The sequence below is a fragment of the Myxocyprinus asiaticus genome, chromosome 28 (genome assembly GCF_019703515.2).
Source record: "Myxocyprinus asiaticus isolate MX2 ecotype Aquarium Trade chromosome 28, UBuf_Myxa_2, whole genome shotgun sequence".
Classification (NCBI taxonomy): domain Eukaryota; kingdom Metazoa; phylum Chordata; class Actinopteri; order Cypriniformes; family Catostomidae; genus Myxocyprinus; species Myxocyprinus asiaticus.
This window is the reverse complement of record NC_059371.1, coordinates 45,312,559-45,327,558: the sequence shown is the minus strand read 5'-3', so window position 1 is coordinate 45,327,558 and position 15,000 is coordinate 45,312,559. Positions and strand designations below refer to the sequence as shown.

General features: G+C 38.9%; 1 protein-coding gene across 3 annotated transcripts in view; it reads left to right on the top strand.

Moving 5' to 3' along the window:
* LOC127419321 (calmodulin-binding transcription activator 2-like) overlaps positions 1 to 15,000 on the top strand; it is a 53,908-nt gene that overhangs the window by 30,919 nt on the left and 7,989 nt on the right. The window contains exons 13-20 of one of the 3 annotated variants that reach the window (XM_051660641.1): positions 2,658 to 2,842; positions 9,147 to 9,225; positions 9,323 to 9,569; positions 9,741 to 10,051; positions 11,160 to 11,326; positions 11,514 to 11,724; positions 11,797 to 11,868; positions 14,200 to 14,220. In XM_051660641.1, the coding sequence (XP_051516601.1) occupies positions 2,658 to 2,842; positions 9,147 to 9,225; positions 9,323 to 9,569; positions 9,741 to 10,051; positions 11,160 to 11,326; positions 11,514 to 11,724; positions 11,797 to 11,868; positions 14,200 to 14,220 (1,293 nt within the window). Of the gene's footprint in view, positions 1 to 2,657; positions 2,843 to 9,146; positions 9,226 to 9,322; positions 9,570 to 9,740; positions 10,052 to 11,134; positions 11,327 to 11,513; positions 11,725 to 11,796; positions 11,869 to 14,199; positions 14,221 to 15,000 lie in introns of those variants that run through there. The other 2 variants (XM_051660642.1, XM_051660643.1) reach the window with 2 other exon arrangements.

Sequence of the window (15,000 nt, the reverse complement as noted above, 5' to 3'; positions counted from 1 at the left end):
AAATACATTTGATGTCAATGCATGTAGTGTTGATTTATTAATTTGAGAAAACGGTTTTTTTAGTTAAAGACCCTAACAAACATTAACCATGCATGATTTTACTGTAGTAATATTGTAGTAACCATGACTGCTGTCAGCATGCCAGAAGCTGTGAGGCGTGTCAAGGTGTTGTCGGGCATATTGTAACCGGGCTTTTTTGTGGCATTGGCGCAGTAAAGGCTTCTTTCTGGCAACTCGACCATGCAGCTCATTTTTGTTCAAGTATCGTCGTATTGTGCTCCTTGAAACAACCACACCGTCTTTTTCCAGAGCAGCCTGTATTTCTCCTGAGGTTACCTGTGGGTTTTTCTTTGTATCCTGAACAATTCTTCTGGCAGTTGTGGCTGAAATCTTTCTTGGTCTACCTGACCTTGGCTTGGTATCAAGAGATCCCAGAATTTTCCACTTCTTAATAAGTGATTGAACAGTACTGACTGGCATTTTCAAGGCTTTGGATATCTTTTTATATCCTTTTCCATCTTTATAAAGTTCCATTACCTTGTTACGCAGGTCTTTTGACAGTTCTTTTCTGCTCCCCATGGCTCAGTATCTAGCCTGCTCAGTGCATCCACGTGAGAGCTAACAAACTCATTGACTATTTATACACAGACACTAATTGCAATTTAAAAAGCCACAGGTGTGGGAAATTAACCTTTAATGGCCATTTAAACCTGTGTGTGTCACCTTGTGTGTCTGTAACAAGGCCAAACATTCAAGGGTGTGTAAACTTTTGATCAGGGCCATTTGGGTGATTTCTGTTATCATTATGATTTAAAAAGGAGCCAAACAACTATGTGATAATAAATGGCTTCATATGATCACTATCCTTAAATAAAAGAAAATTTTTTGCATGATCAGTCATATTTTCAAAATCAATGCCAAAATTTCACAATTTCTGCCAGGGTATGCAAACTTTTGAGCACAACTGTATATATTTTTTTCTGAACATTGCAAATACCGAGCCGTACCGAAACCGTGATACAAACTGAACCGTGATAAATTTTAACCATCACACCCCTAATATATATGCAGTGTACCTGGGTTAATTAGTGAAAATTCTGGAGTCTAGTATGTAAAAGTTTAATTAAAAATTAGTTATATTATATCAAATACATACAGTATAGTCCGTTATATTTCTATGACATTTAAAAATATTTTGATATATATATATATATATATTATATACATTTTGATAATATATATATATAATCCGGGTATGCAATTAATGCAAAAATAAAAAGTAAAATAAAGTAAAAATTTAAGTTCTGGAATCATCTGTTTGCATTTATATGTGAGTGAGAGCGAATGCACAGATGTTATATTAAAATTATATAATATTAAAGTTCAAATTAAATATATAAAATGATAAAAAATGTATATGTAGCATGCACATATATAAATATATATATATATATATATATATATATATATATATATATATATAAAGAAATATCTGTATATAATCAAAACATTTATAAATAATAATACTTTTTTTTAATTATAAACCGCAGCTTGATATCAGATCTCGAGGTGTGTGTTTGTCAAAGAAGTTGCTCAAATTATGAAATGTACATTCCCCTTTAAATAAACGGATTATGGAGTGCACGCCACTGCCATTAAATCTAGTGGTCGACCAATATATCGCCAAGACCGATAAATCGGATGATATTCTGACTTTTTTCATTATTGCATCGCTGATAAATTTCTGGTTTGGTCGTTTTGTTTTCCTTGAGGCCGCTGAAAATCACCTGCTTGCATGTGAAGTGACTGAGACATGTAAATGACCAGTCACGGTTTGTTTTGTTGTTACGTGTCATCGTGTTACTACAATAATAGACCGGTGTGAAACAGAGTGTCTAATAAACGATTCACATATCAGAGCCGCGACAGACACGTTTGAGCTCATAATGTTAAAGTGTTCATCTGTTTCATTCTCCCTCTCTCTCCTCAACAGTTCCCTGTAACTTTAACTGTCTTGTCTAATGATAAAAAGGCAAATATGAATAAAACTAATATCATATACCATCTGCAGATATCTCGTTTAAACAGATGTAATAAACCAACCTCACAAAACTTGAGCAGATCCAGTATCCTGTGGAGCGCTCATTTATTTACCTCTAAAGCACGTAACAGTCTCTCCTGTAACTTTTCTAATGATAAAAGACAAATATCAATAAAACTTCTATTATATACTGTCTTTAATTATGTGGATATTTAGTTTAAAAAGATGTAATTCATGAAAATCCAGCGTTTTCTTCCCGTCGAGTGACTATTAAAAAACCCATACTGGTCGACCATTAATTAAAACACCCTTAAAAAACTTTCACAGATGTGATGAGCATCACAAACATTTGTCATATCCAGTGTGTAGTTCTCATTGGAACAGACTGGGAATGATAGACACCTGTGACCACTGACTCCTGGACATGACATACAGCAGCCAATCAGATCAGAGCTTATGATTTTGAGGACCAGTCAGTGTGTGTGCTGTTTAAAGAAGAGATGACAAGTGAAATAGAAGACAGTGTGTATGACAAGTTTTAATGACTTCATTTCTGTGTGTGTGTGTGTGTGTGTGTGTGTGTGTGTGTGTGTGTGTGTGTGTGTGTGTGTGTTAGTCGGGTCTGTGGTTCGAGCGCAGGATCGTGGCGTTGTGTGAGCGGATGATGTCGAGCGGTCGGTGGGTTCGAGACTCGGAGACAGAGAGACTCACACACTCCGTCAGACACAGAGGGATGACACTACTGCACCTCGCTGCTGCGCAGGGATACACACAGCTCATACACACACTCATACGCTGGAGGTAACACTCACACACTCACACACAAACACATACACACACATACGCTGGAGGTAACACTCACACACAAACACATACACACACACATACGCTGGAGGTAACACTCACACACTCACACACAAACACATACACACACATACGCTGGAGGTAACACTCACACACAAACACATACACACACACATATGCTGGAGGTAACACTCACACACAAACACATACACTGGAGGTAACACTCACACACAAACACATACACACACACATACACTGGAGGTAACACTCACACACTCACACACAAACACATACACACACACATATGCTGGAGGTAACACTCACACACAAACACATACACACACACATACACTGGAGGTAACACTCACACACAAACACATACACACACACATATGCTGGAGGTAACACTCACACACAAACACATACACACACACATACGCTGGAGGTAACACTCACACACAAACTCATACACTGGAGGTAACACTCACACACAAACACATACACACACACATACACTGGAGGTAACACTCACACACAAACACATACACACACACATACGCTGGAGGTAACACTCACACAAACTCATACACTGGAGGTAACACTCACACACAAACACATACACACACACATACACTGGAGGTAACACACACACACACACACACACTCTCACTCACTCACACACTCTCACTCAATCACACACACTCACACACACACTCACTCACACACACTCAATCACACACACACACACACTCAATCACACACACACACACACACACTCACACACACACACTCAATCACACACACACACACACACACTCACTCACACACACTCAATCACACACACACACACACACACACTCACTCACACACACTCAATCACACACACACACACACACACTCACACACACACACTCAATCACACACACACACACACACACACACTCACTCACACACACTCAATCACACACACACACACACACTCAATCACACACACACACACACTCACTCAATCACACACACACACAAACACTCAATCACACACACACACACACTCAATCACACACACACACACTCTCACTCACTCACTCACACCCACACACACACATATATGGGTTGTTTCCTAATATATAAAGAAATAAAAACATAAATGATGATAAAAGCCAAAATATTTAATGCCATAGATCAATATTTCCTGAGTAATCCATTATTTTGTAGACAGGAGTCAAAATGACAACTTTGGAGCAAAACTACAGGTGAAAAAAACACCCTTAGAAAGGAGTCAGCATCATGATTTTATTTCTACACAGAGATGGATAGATCTATTACTAACATCAGTTGACTTCAGCACCTCTTGTTGCATTATACGCCAATGGTGTGAGTCCAAAAATGGGAAAAAACACTTTTTTGTGTTGTTTTTCTCAAGTTTGAGTGCCTGTAACTCCAGAAGTATATAAGATATCTTAATATCCTTTTAGATTCTGCTTCAGAACATGCAGTTAATGCTGCCTAAAGAAAATAAATCGAACTTAATTTGAGTTTTAAGGTGAAAGTGTTTTTGTATTATTTAATAAGTTAATTACTTTCATCTTTGTTTCTTAATCGGCACTTTCTCTAAGTAAATCGTAAGGTTGTTTAATGGGGCTTGTACACACGCCATCATTTTATTTCATATTTTTTAATAGGATCTAAAAACGTAAGTGCATGATAACTACTGAGCAACTATGTAATATATTTGGCAACTTCACAGCCCCATGGTTTTGTCCTTTCCTGATATTTTTAATTATCGTCGGTCAATGACTGTCGCAATCGGCATCTGGATAATTGTCAGATATCATCGATATCCGATTACATCGTCCGATCACACAGCTCTAGTTCCAGTGGTGTATAATGCAACGAGGTGCTGAAGTCAACTGATGTTAGTAATAGATCTATCTATCTCTGTGTAGAAATAATATAATAACGCTGACACCTTTCTAAGGGTGTTTTTAACTGTAGCTCCAAAATCATAGGCGAACATTGTCATTATGACCCACCAATACAAAGTAATGGATCACTCATTAAATAATGATCCTTGGCATATCATGTTTAGAAATTCAGCATCATTTATGTTTTTCTGTCACCAGAAAAAAAATGGTTGCAATAGTCACAAAAATTATATCCGGTGACCTCAGGTTGAGTTGACACAGAAAATCTATGATATATATTTAAAGATGTTCTGGCTGCCAGTGTGCCAACTAATTTACGTTAATTTACGGGGCCTGAGTATCTCAGTGAGTACTGACGCTGACTATCACACCTGGAGTCATGAGTTTGAATCCAGGGTGTGCTGAGTGACTCCAGCCAGGACTCCTAAGCAACCAAATTGGCCTGGTTGCTAGGGAGGGTAGAGTCACATGGGGTAACCTCCTCGTGGTCGTGATTAGTGGTTCTCGCTCTCAATGGGGCGTGTGGTAAGTTGTGTGTGGATCGTGGAGAGTAGCATGAGTCTCCACATGCTGTGAGTCTCCGCGGTGTCGTGCACAACGAGTCACGTGATAAGATGCACCGATTGACGGTCTCAGAAGCGGAGGCAACTGAGACTTGTCCTCCAGCACCCAGATTGAAGTAGTGGGAATTGGGTATTCCAACATTGATAAAAAAAATCTAATTAAAATAAAACGATGCTCCCTACGCAAAGTGCCGCCAAAGTCTTTACCATTAAATTAAAACTAAAATCCAAACTAATTTTGAACATATTTTCAGCTTTGTAACAATGTAGAATCAAAAGTCAGTATAGAGTAGAAAAGTCCAACGGCACGTCCACACTAATCCATTGAAAACACAACGGGCCTCATTCATGAAACACGAGCAGAATTAATTTTATGTAAATCGTTTGTAAAGTTGTTCTGACATAAATTCTCGGATTTATGAACGTTTTTGTATTTTCAAAATGTACACCAGCTCCTGACCACATGTAAATCATACGTAAGACATCAGAATGTTTTGTGTACTTTCAGACAAACTGCCATAAACCCATAAACAAACACACAGCAGGCAGTTGCGTTCACAATACAATGGGAAACAACAAAAAGCCCGAACACTGTTGTTTAGCTTGAAAATCTGTAATATCATAGTGTTTCATCAAAGACCTTCTTCAGGTGTTCTATCAATTTCTTTAAAGATTCTTCCTGTTGCAATGGAAGTATATCACTGTTACAGTCTTGATATACTCGAAGTTTCACCAGTGACGCTGAGAATTGGTGGTGGACATCCTCCTGTCGGCGTGAATTGAAGATGTTTTACCACATTCATCTGTACAAACAATAGTATGCAAGTATAAACACCATGGGACCACACAGCCATCATACCGCTCAGGAAGGAGATGCATTCTGTCTCCTAGAGATGAATGTAGTTTGGTGCGAAAAGTGCAAATCAATCCCAGAACAACACCAAAGGACCTTGTGAAAATGCTGTAGTTAACAGGAAGACAAGTATCTATATCCACAGTAAAACGAGTCCTATATTGACATAACCTGAAAGGCTGCTCAGCAAGAAGTCTCCTGTCACCGTGAAATGAACATTTTTACCACGTTCATCTGTACAAACAATAGTACGCAAGTATAAACACCATGGGACCACACAGCCATCATACCACTCAGGAAGTAGATGAATTCTGTCTCCTAGAGATGAACGTAGTTTGGTGCAAAAAGTGCAAATCAATCCCAGAACAACAGCAAAGGACCTTGTGAAGATGCTGTAGTTAACAGGAAGACAAATATCTATATCCACAGCAAAACGAGTCCTATATTGATATAACCTGAAAGGCTGCTCAGCAAGTAAGAAGCATTCTGTCGGTGTGAACTGAACATTTTTTACCACGTTCATCTGTACAAACAATAGTATGCAAATATGAACACCATGGGACCACACAGCCATCATACCGTTAATTTGGTGCGAAAAGCGCAAATCAATCCCAGAACAACACCAAAGGACCTTGTGAAGATGCTGTAGTTAACAGGAAGACAAGTATCTATATCCACAGTAAAACGAGTCCTATATTGACATAACCTGAAAGGCTGCTCAGCAAGAAGCCTCCTGTCACCGTGAAATGAACATTTTTACCACGTTCATCTGTACAAACAATAGTACGCAAGTATAAACACCATGGGACCACACAGCCATCATACCGCTCAGGAAGTAGATGCATTCTGTCTCCTAGAGATGAACGTAGTTTGGTGCAAAAAGTGCAAATCAATCCCAGAACAACAGCAAAGGATCTTGTGAAGATGCTGTAGTTAACAGGAAGACAAGTATCTATATCCACAGCAAAACGAGTCCTATATTGATATAACCTGAAAGGCTGCTCAGCAAGTAAGAAGCATTCTGTTGGTGTGAACTGAACATTTTTTACCACGTTCATCTGTACAAACAATAGTATGCAAATATGAACACCATGGGACCACACAGCCATCATACCGCTCAGGAAGGAGATGCATTCTGTCTGCTTTCACAGTACAATGTGAAACAAGAAAAAGCCCGAACACTGTTGTTTAGCTTGCAAATCTGTAATATCTTAGTGTTTCATCAAAGACCTTCTTCAGGCGTTCTATCAATTTCTTTAAAGATTTTTCCTGTTGCAATGGAAGTATATCACTGTTACAGTCTTGATATACTCGAGAAGTTTCTCCAGTGACGCTGGTGATGCGCTCAGCTGAACCAGAGAATTGGTGGTGGACATCCTTCTGTCAGCGTGAACTGAAAATGTTTTACCACATTCATCTGTACAAACAATAGTATGCAAGTATAAACACCATGGGACCACGCAGCCATCATACCGCTAATTTGGTGCGAAAAGCGCAAATCAATCCCAGAACAACAGCAAAGGACCTTGTGAAGATGCTGTAGTTAACAGGAAGACAAGTATCTATATCCACAGTAAAACGAGTCCTATATCGACATAACCTGAAAGGCTGCTCAGCAAGAAGCCTCCTGTCACCGTGAACTGAACATTTTTACCACGTTCATCTGTACAAACAATAGTACGCAAGTATAAACACCATGGGACCACACAGCCATCATACCGCTCAGGAAGTAGATGCATTCTGTCTCCTAGAGATGAACGTAGTTTGGTGTGAAAAGTGCAAATCAATCCCAGAACAACAGCAAAGGACCTTGTGAAGATGCTGGAGGAAACAGGAAGACAAGTATCTATATCCACAGCAAAACGAGTTCTATATTGATATAACCTGAAAGGCTGCTCAGCAAGAAGCCTCCTGTCACCATGAACTGAACATTTTTACCACGTTCATCTGTACAAACAATAGTACACAAGTATAAACACCATGGGACCACACAGCCATCATACCGCTCAGGAAGTAGATGCATTCTGTCTCCTAGAGATGAACGTAGTTTGGTGCAAAAAGTGTAAATCAATCCCAGAACAACAGCAAAGGACCTTGTGAAGATGCTGGAGGAAACGGGTAGACAAGTATCTATATCCACAGCAAAACGAATCCTATATCAACATAACCTGAAAGGCTGCTCAGCAAGGAAGAAGCCTCCTATCGGCGTGAACTGAATTTTTTCCACTAAAGCTTCATGTCAAACCATTTTTATTGACCTCTTTGACTGTTTAATTCACAAAAGATCCTCTGATGACAGCAAAAGCATACGATGACTAAGTTCCTCACTTTCTTTGTGACCACACCAGCGTGTTTGCTAAATCAAAATGTTGTGATATGAATGCACTTCGTTTTAAAACTTTTTCATTACTGTTCCGCATATTGCTATTTGAATTTAGCGCGTCTGATGCCTTCCTTATAGGCTGTTTCTTAATGTGTTATGATAATTGTGCATGAACGTGCATGCGCCCCATATTTCCGAATGTTTGGAATTCACTAACGTAGACGTGTTTAACACAAATCTGGGGGGAATGAAGCCTTTGTGAAGATGGAGGAAAGTTTTCGGGAAGGTCCATATTACGTGCAAATCACTCCGAATTTACTCATATATTTACGAAAGTTTCATGAATGAGGCCCATTGATTTTGCTAGATTTTCCAAAACGTTCTCCATTACCACGTACTTTTGAAATCAGACATTTCAGACATGTTCACCCAGAAATGACAATTCTCTCATCATTTACTCACGCTCATGTCGTGTCAAGCTCATATGACTTGCTTTCTTCAGTGGAACACAAGCGAAGATATTTTGATGGATATGATGTCTGTCCATAAAATGCTATCCTAAAACATTTCTGAATGCTGTTTGATTTTGTGTCTGTGTGTCTGTGTCTGTCTGTGTGTGTGTGTGTGTGTGTATCAGGAGCATCAGTGTGAACAGTTTAGATCTGGAACAAGAAGTGGATCCTCTGAACGTTGATCATTTCTCCTGCACACCTCTGGTTCGTCTCACACACATACACTCACAGAATCAGTTTGACACTTCATGCATTATATTTTACTGTGTGTGTGTGTGTGTGTGTGTGTGTGTGTGTGTAGATGTGGGCATGTGCTCTGGGTCATCAGGCGGCTGCAGTGTTGTTGTACAGATGGAGCAGTGCCGCTCTGGGCATTCCTGATTTTCTCGGTCGACTGCCACTGGCGGTGGCACATTCACGTGGACACACACGCCTGGCACGCTGTCTGGAGGAGTTACACACACACTCTCAGACACAACAACACACACAAGACACATCCTCACCTCTGTACAGACCCCTCTCACCGCTGTCCAGCAGCCCGGACACAGGTACACACACACATACTGTATATTGTGTTTTCAATTGTACTTAACATTTCAGTTTAGTTTTAGTGTTCATTGTGTAAAGTCAAATGTGTTGTTTACAGTCAATTCACTTTGGGACTGGTTAGCACACAGTGTGAGTTTTAGTTTATTAATGCTGCTCTCTCTCTCTCTCAGGTTTGAGTTCGTCCAGTAGTGTTCCCTCCCCCAGTGACCCGCCCTCACCCTCCCCTAGCTCTGCCTACTCCAGCAGTTCGGTTCCTGACCCCATGGACTCCTCCTCCTCACCCTCCTCCCCTTTCTCTGTCCCTCCTCCCGCCGGTTCGACCAACTCGCTCTTCCTGATGGATTACGAGGCTATGAGCCCCCCCGCGCCACCCCCCACACACACGGATGCGCTCTCTCTGCACTCTGAACTCGCCGACGAGCTGCTCAACTACAGTGAGAACGCCGAGAACGAAGATTACCTGTCCGCTGAAGTCTTACAGGTGAGACACACGTGTCTTGTGTTTTATATACATATATAAAACAGTTAGATCCGGTCCTCGAATCTGATTGGACGAGAGACGTTCGTGCTGTTCTAAACTAAAGTGTAAGAGCAGTGCAGATGTGTTAAGAGCTATCTGTCTCTTTACATTTAATATTGTGACATTACATATTTTAGCCAGCAGGTGGAGGCAAAAGACCATTTTTGTGTGTAATATGAGCCAGTTAGATAACGTGAGTGAGTCAGCATCAGTTAGTGTTTTCATTCATCAGCACTATGTGATTGTTCGGGTTACTACTACTGTACTAAAACTAGGAAATAGCTTTAAACGGCTTTAAACTAACAACCTCAGCATTAAGGCTCATCACAGCTGAGAGATACAACAGACTGATTAATTACACAAACTCAAGGTGCTTACCATACTGTTGTATATAAGCAATATCACACTCACAATCGTGCTATATGGCTCAAAATCACTTACTCATGGCTACGGCCGAATCACAGCAGTGCTGATATAGGGCCATATAGCACACTTGCTCGTGTGATATTGCTTAAATATATATATATCTCAAATTTGAATTTTAACAACAACAAAAAAAGATATTGTAAAAAATATAATTATTGATATCTGTAACTTAATTTTCACTAGTAAAATTTCACAAGTCATTCACTCCTGTTCAAAACACAATTACAGATATCTATAATTAATTATTTACAAAATGTGTAAAAATGCTGATTTTCAATATCTGTACATTTATTTCAACATGTTAGATTTGGTATTTCAGATATCTGTACATAGATTTCCTTTTCATACTAGTTACAGTACCATTAAAGCTATCAATTACTATTTATTTATTTTACAAATTCATATTTTAATTTTTTCTTATGTACTTTGCATTTATCTGGTACTTCGTTTGTCAGGTCGTACACAAATTGTGAGAGTGTGTTAAAGTTCGGGGAACACGGGCTTAGAGGAGTCAAAAGTATTTAGGGGTCTCCACGATTGTCAAAAGACTGATTGGATAGAGCATTGAAGTCCCGCCCCCTCACAGTTACTGACACTTGTGAATTGATGATGTCATAGCGATGACGAGATGTCTTGCTGTTAGGTCGACATGGCAACACTGGCTGAGCAGATCATCGAGGCCACACCTGAGCGAATCAAACAGGAGAAGTTTAACCGGGAGGCGGAGTCACCGCTCAGAGAGAGGTGGGACAATCCTGCCATTCATGACACCATGCCCTGGCTCGCTACATACCTGGACACAGTCGACAGGTACACAAACAGAACCGAATACTGCTTGGTATTCACTGTGTTCTCGTGTGTGCATTTTGTGCATTTTTAATTTCAGCGAGTGTTGTCCGGTTATCATCTCAGAAATAGATGCCGTTTTAATCAAATTTTGTCAAAATGTCTTGATGTCTTTAGAAAGAGATGTTAAAAATTAATTTTGTGTGTGTAGGAGCCTTTGTCCCACCCCTCCCTCCCCTCTCAGTGATTTGGCGCTGCAGAGGCTCCGCCCCCCGAGTAGTGCAGCATGGGCGGAGTTCCTCAATGCTTCAGCCAATGGGAGGATGGAGAGAGATTTTGCACTGCTGACGCTCACAGACACCGAGCAGCGAGAGCTGTATGAAGCCGCACGCATTATTCAGAACGCATTCCGCAGATACAAGGTATAAACACACACAGTCAGTGGTTGTGTGGGAGTTCCTATCGATTGTGTAATGATTGGTTATCATGTTTAGGGGCGGAGACTAAAGGAGCAGCAGGACATGGCAGCTGCCGTTATACAGCGCTGTTACCGCAAATATAAGCAGGTAACACACACACACACACACACACACACACACACAGAGTATACTGTACACTATACACAGACTATGGCAAGCCAAATTGACATTTAAACACACACATAGAGTACACTGTACACAGACTATGGCAAGCTGAATTGATATTTAATCATGTGCAGGATTTGAGTTATAGATATCTATAATTACATTTTTATCAGTTAAAATGCTCATTCGTGAGGTCAGCAATGGAATTATTACTAAGTGCAGATTTTTTAAGTATGGGACAATGCATTGAATTTTTAGATATTGTGAATAAAAACAAATGACGAAACATAGCTAGGCTAAATTTGATATTTTTTTAAATGAGCAACATTGTTTTTTGACCACGTGATGATAACTAAAATGACCCGTCAATCTGTCACGTTTATCTACACGATTAACTATGTTCGCACAAGGTCCTTGAAATGCTTATCTTTTAAAATGTACAGTATGTACTGGAATACCTGGAAAATCAGTTTGTTTTGTTGAAAAGTGTTTGAAATAAAAATTTTGGGAACCAAATAATAACATTCTAGGAACGTTCTCTGTAGGTTCTAATTGTGTAACCAAAAACTAACTTTCCCAGAACGTTGCAGGGAGGTTTTTTGTAACAACCTAAAGAGAACCTATACAGAACATTCTCTAATAGTTATTTTTAGGTTTTATTTTTATAACTATAAACTAACCTTCCCAAAACGTTGCAGGGAGGTTTTTGTGACAACCAAAAGACAACCTATACAGAATGTTCTCTAATGGTTATTTATAGGTTGTATTTTTATAACCATAAACTAACCTTCCCAAAACATTGCAGGGAGGTTTTTGTAACAACCTAAAGACAACCTATACAGAACGTTCTCTAATGGTTATTTATAGGTTGTATTTTTATAACCATAAACTAACCTTCCCAAAACATTGCAGGGAGGTTTTTGTAACAACCTAAAGACAACCTATACAGAATGTTCTCTAATGGTTATTTATAGGTTGTATTTTTATAACCATAAACTAACCTTCCCAAAACATTGCAGGGAGGTTTTTGTAACAACCTAAAGACAACCTATACAGAACGTTCTCTAATGGTTATTTTTAGGTTGTATTTTTATAACCATTAGGAAGTTTTTGAATATTTTATGTAAACAATTAAACAATGGATCAACAAAAACATGGATTGTGTGTTGATTATTTATTTATATAGACTGATTTTTTTATTTATGATTAATGATGCATGAATGTATGAATATATCAAATAAATAATGAAACTTGAGCTTAAGAGAATGTTAACAGAACACTAAGGGAACATTAGGGGAACATTCTGCAAACCTAAAAGCAATGTTCTATTTATGTAACGAAAACTTTCCTGGATAACCAAAAACAAACCTTAAAAATGTATGTTCTGGGAACATTCTGGGAACCAAAATCTAACGTTCCCAGAACGTTCTGGGAACCAAAAATTGTTAGCTGGGTTAATATTCTACATTATCTGTTCTTTAGAGTCAGTTGTTGATCAAAAAGTAAAAGGAAACATTAATTTTAATTACACATAGCACAGATGCGGGACAGAAAGCGCTGAATAGACACGCACTCGTTGAACTGCCGCCATTCTTAAAGAAACAGTACTGTTTTAGCACTTGTAATACAAATGAATGTAAACTCAATGTAAATACTGGTCAATTGTTCACATTATTTCAAACAGTGACAGCTCATATCATTATTATATATGCAACTTCATGACATAACATTAATCGAAAGTAAAAATGTACTTTTAAAAAAGCTAAAATATGATTATTATAATGATACAGGTATGTGTACACTTTCACGTACTATATATATTTTTTTCCCCGCAAACATATGTCCCTGAGCTACGCTAGATACAGAAACAAGTAAAGCGGTCTCTTGCGTGTTATAGAGGAGTTTTGTCATATTTTTATGTCTCTATATTTATTTGAACAGAATTGGGATTTCATGATATTAATAAATGGGAGAGTAATTAAAGATATCTTAAAAGGCTTTCTTACAGATATACAAAATTACACTTTCACTAGTAGTAATTTCATTTCTGATCTCAAGAATGAGATTTTTAGTACAAATGTAATTTTAGACATAGAGTATGATTGATTAAATGTTGAAAGGGCTTGCCATATATACAGGATGCTTCTTTTATTCTTCATGTTCAGAAAGTGTCACTGACAAATGCAGCAGTTGAATGTGTGATTGTGTGTGTTGTCTATGTAAATGTGTTGTGTGTCTTCTCTAACACACTAATATTGCTGCTCTTTCTCTCTTGATCTCTTATTCTGTTTCTCCTGTTTAATTTCACGCTAGCTAACTTGGATAGCATTGAAGGTAACGTCGAACTAAACTGCCTTTGTCACATGACAGCAATGTCTCTCTTCTGCACACACACACTCACATACACTCACATACACACACATACTCTGACACACATAAACACACACATGCACACATACACTCACACATGCACACTCTCATACACACACTCACATACACACACACTCACACACATACACACTCACATACACACACATACTCTGACACACATACACACACACACTCACACATACACTCATACACACACACACATACACACTCACATACACACACATACTCTGACACACACTCACACACACACTCATACACACACACACATACACACTCACATACACACATACTCTGACACACATAAACACACACATGCACACTCACACTCACACACACATACTCTGACACACATACACACACACTCACACACACACACACTCTACACATACACACACACACTCACACATACACACGCACACACTCTCATACACACTCACACACATATACACACATACTCTGACACACATACACACACACACTCACACATACACTCACACACACACTCATACACACACACACACTCACACACACAAAGTACTAGTTCTTTGGTGTGCCGTATGTGTTTGTGTAGAAAGTGTTTCCTCTTGCAGTGTTCATGTGTGTTTGGGCTTGATGATATACTGTAGCAACATTATTATATTGATATTTTTCAGCTTTTAGACAATAATCAATAAATATTCAGCTCTGGAAAGAATGAAGAGACCACTGCAAAATGATCAGTTT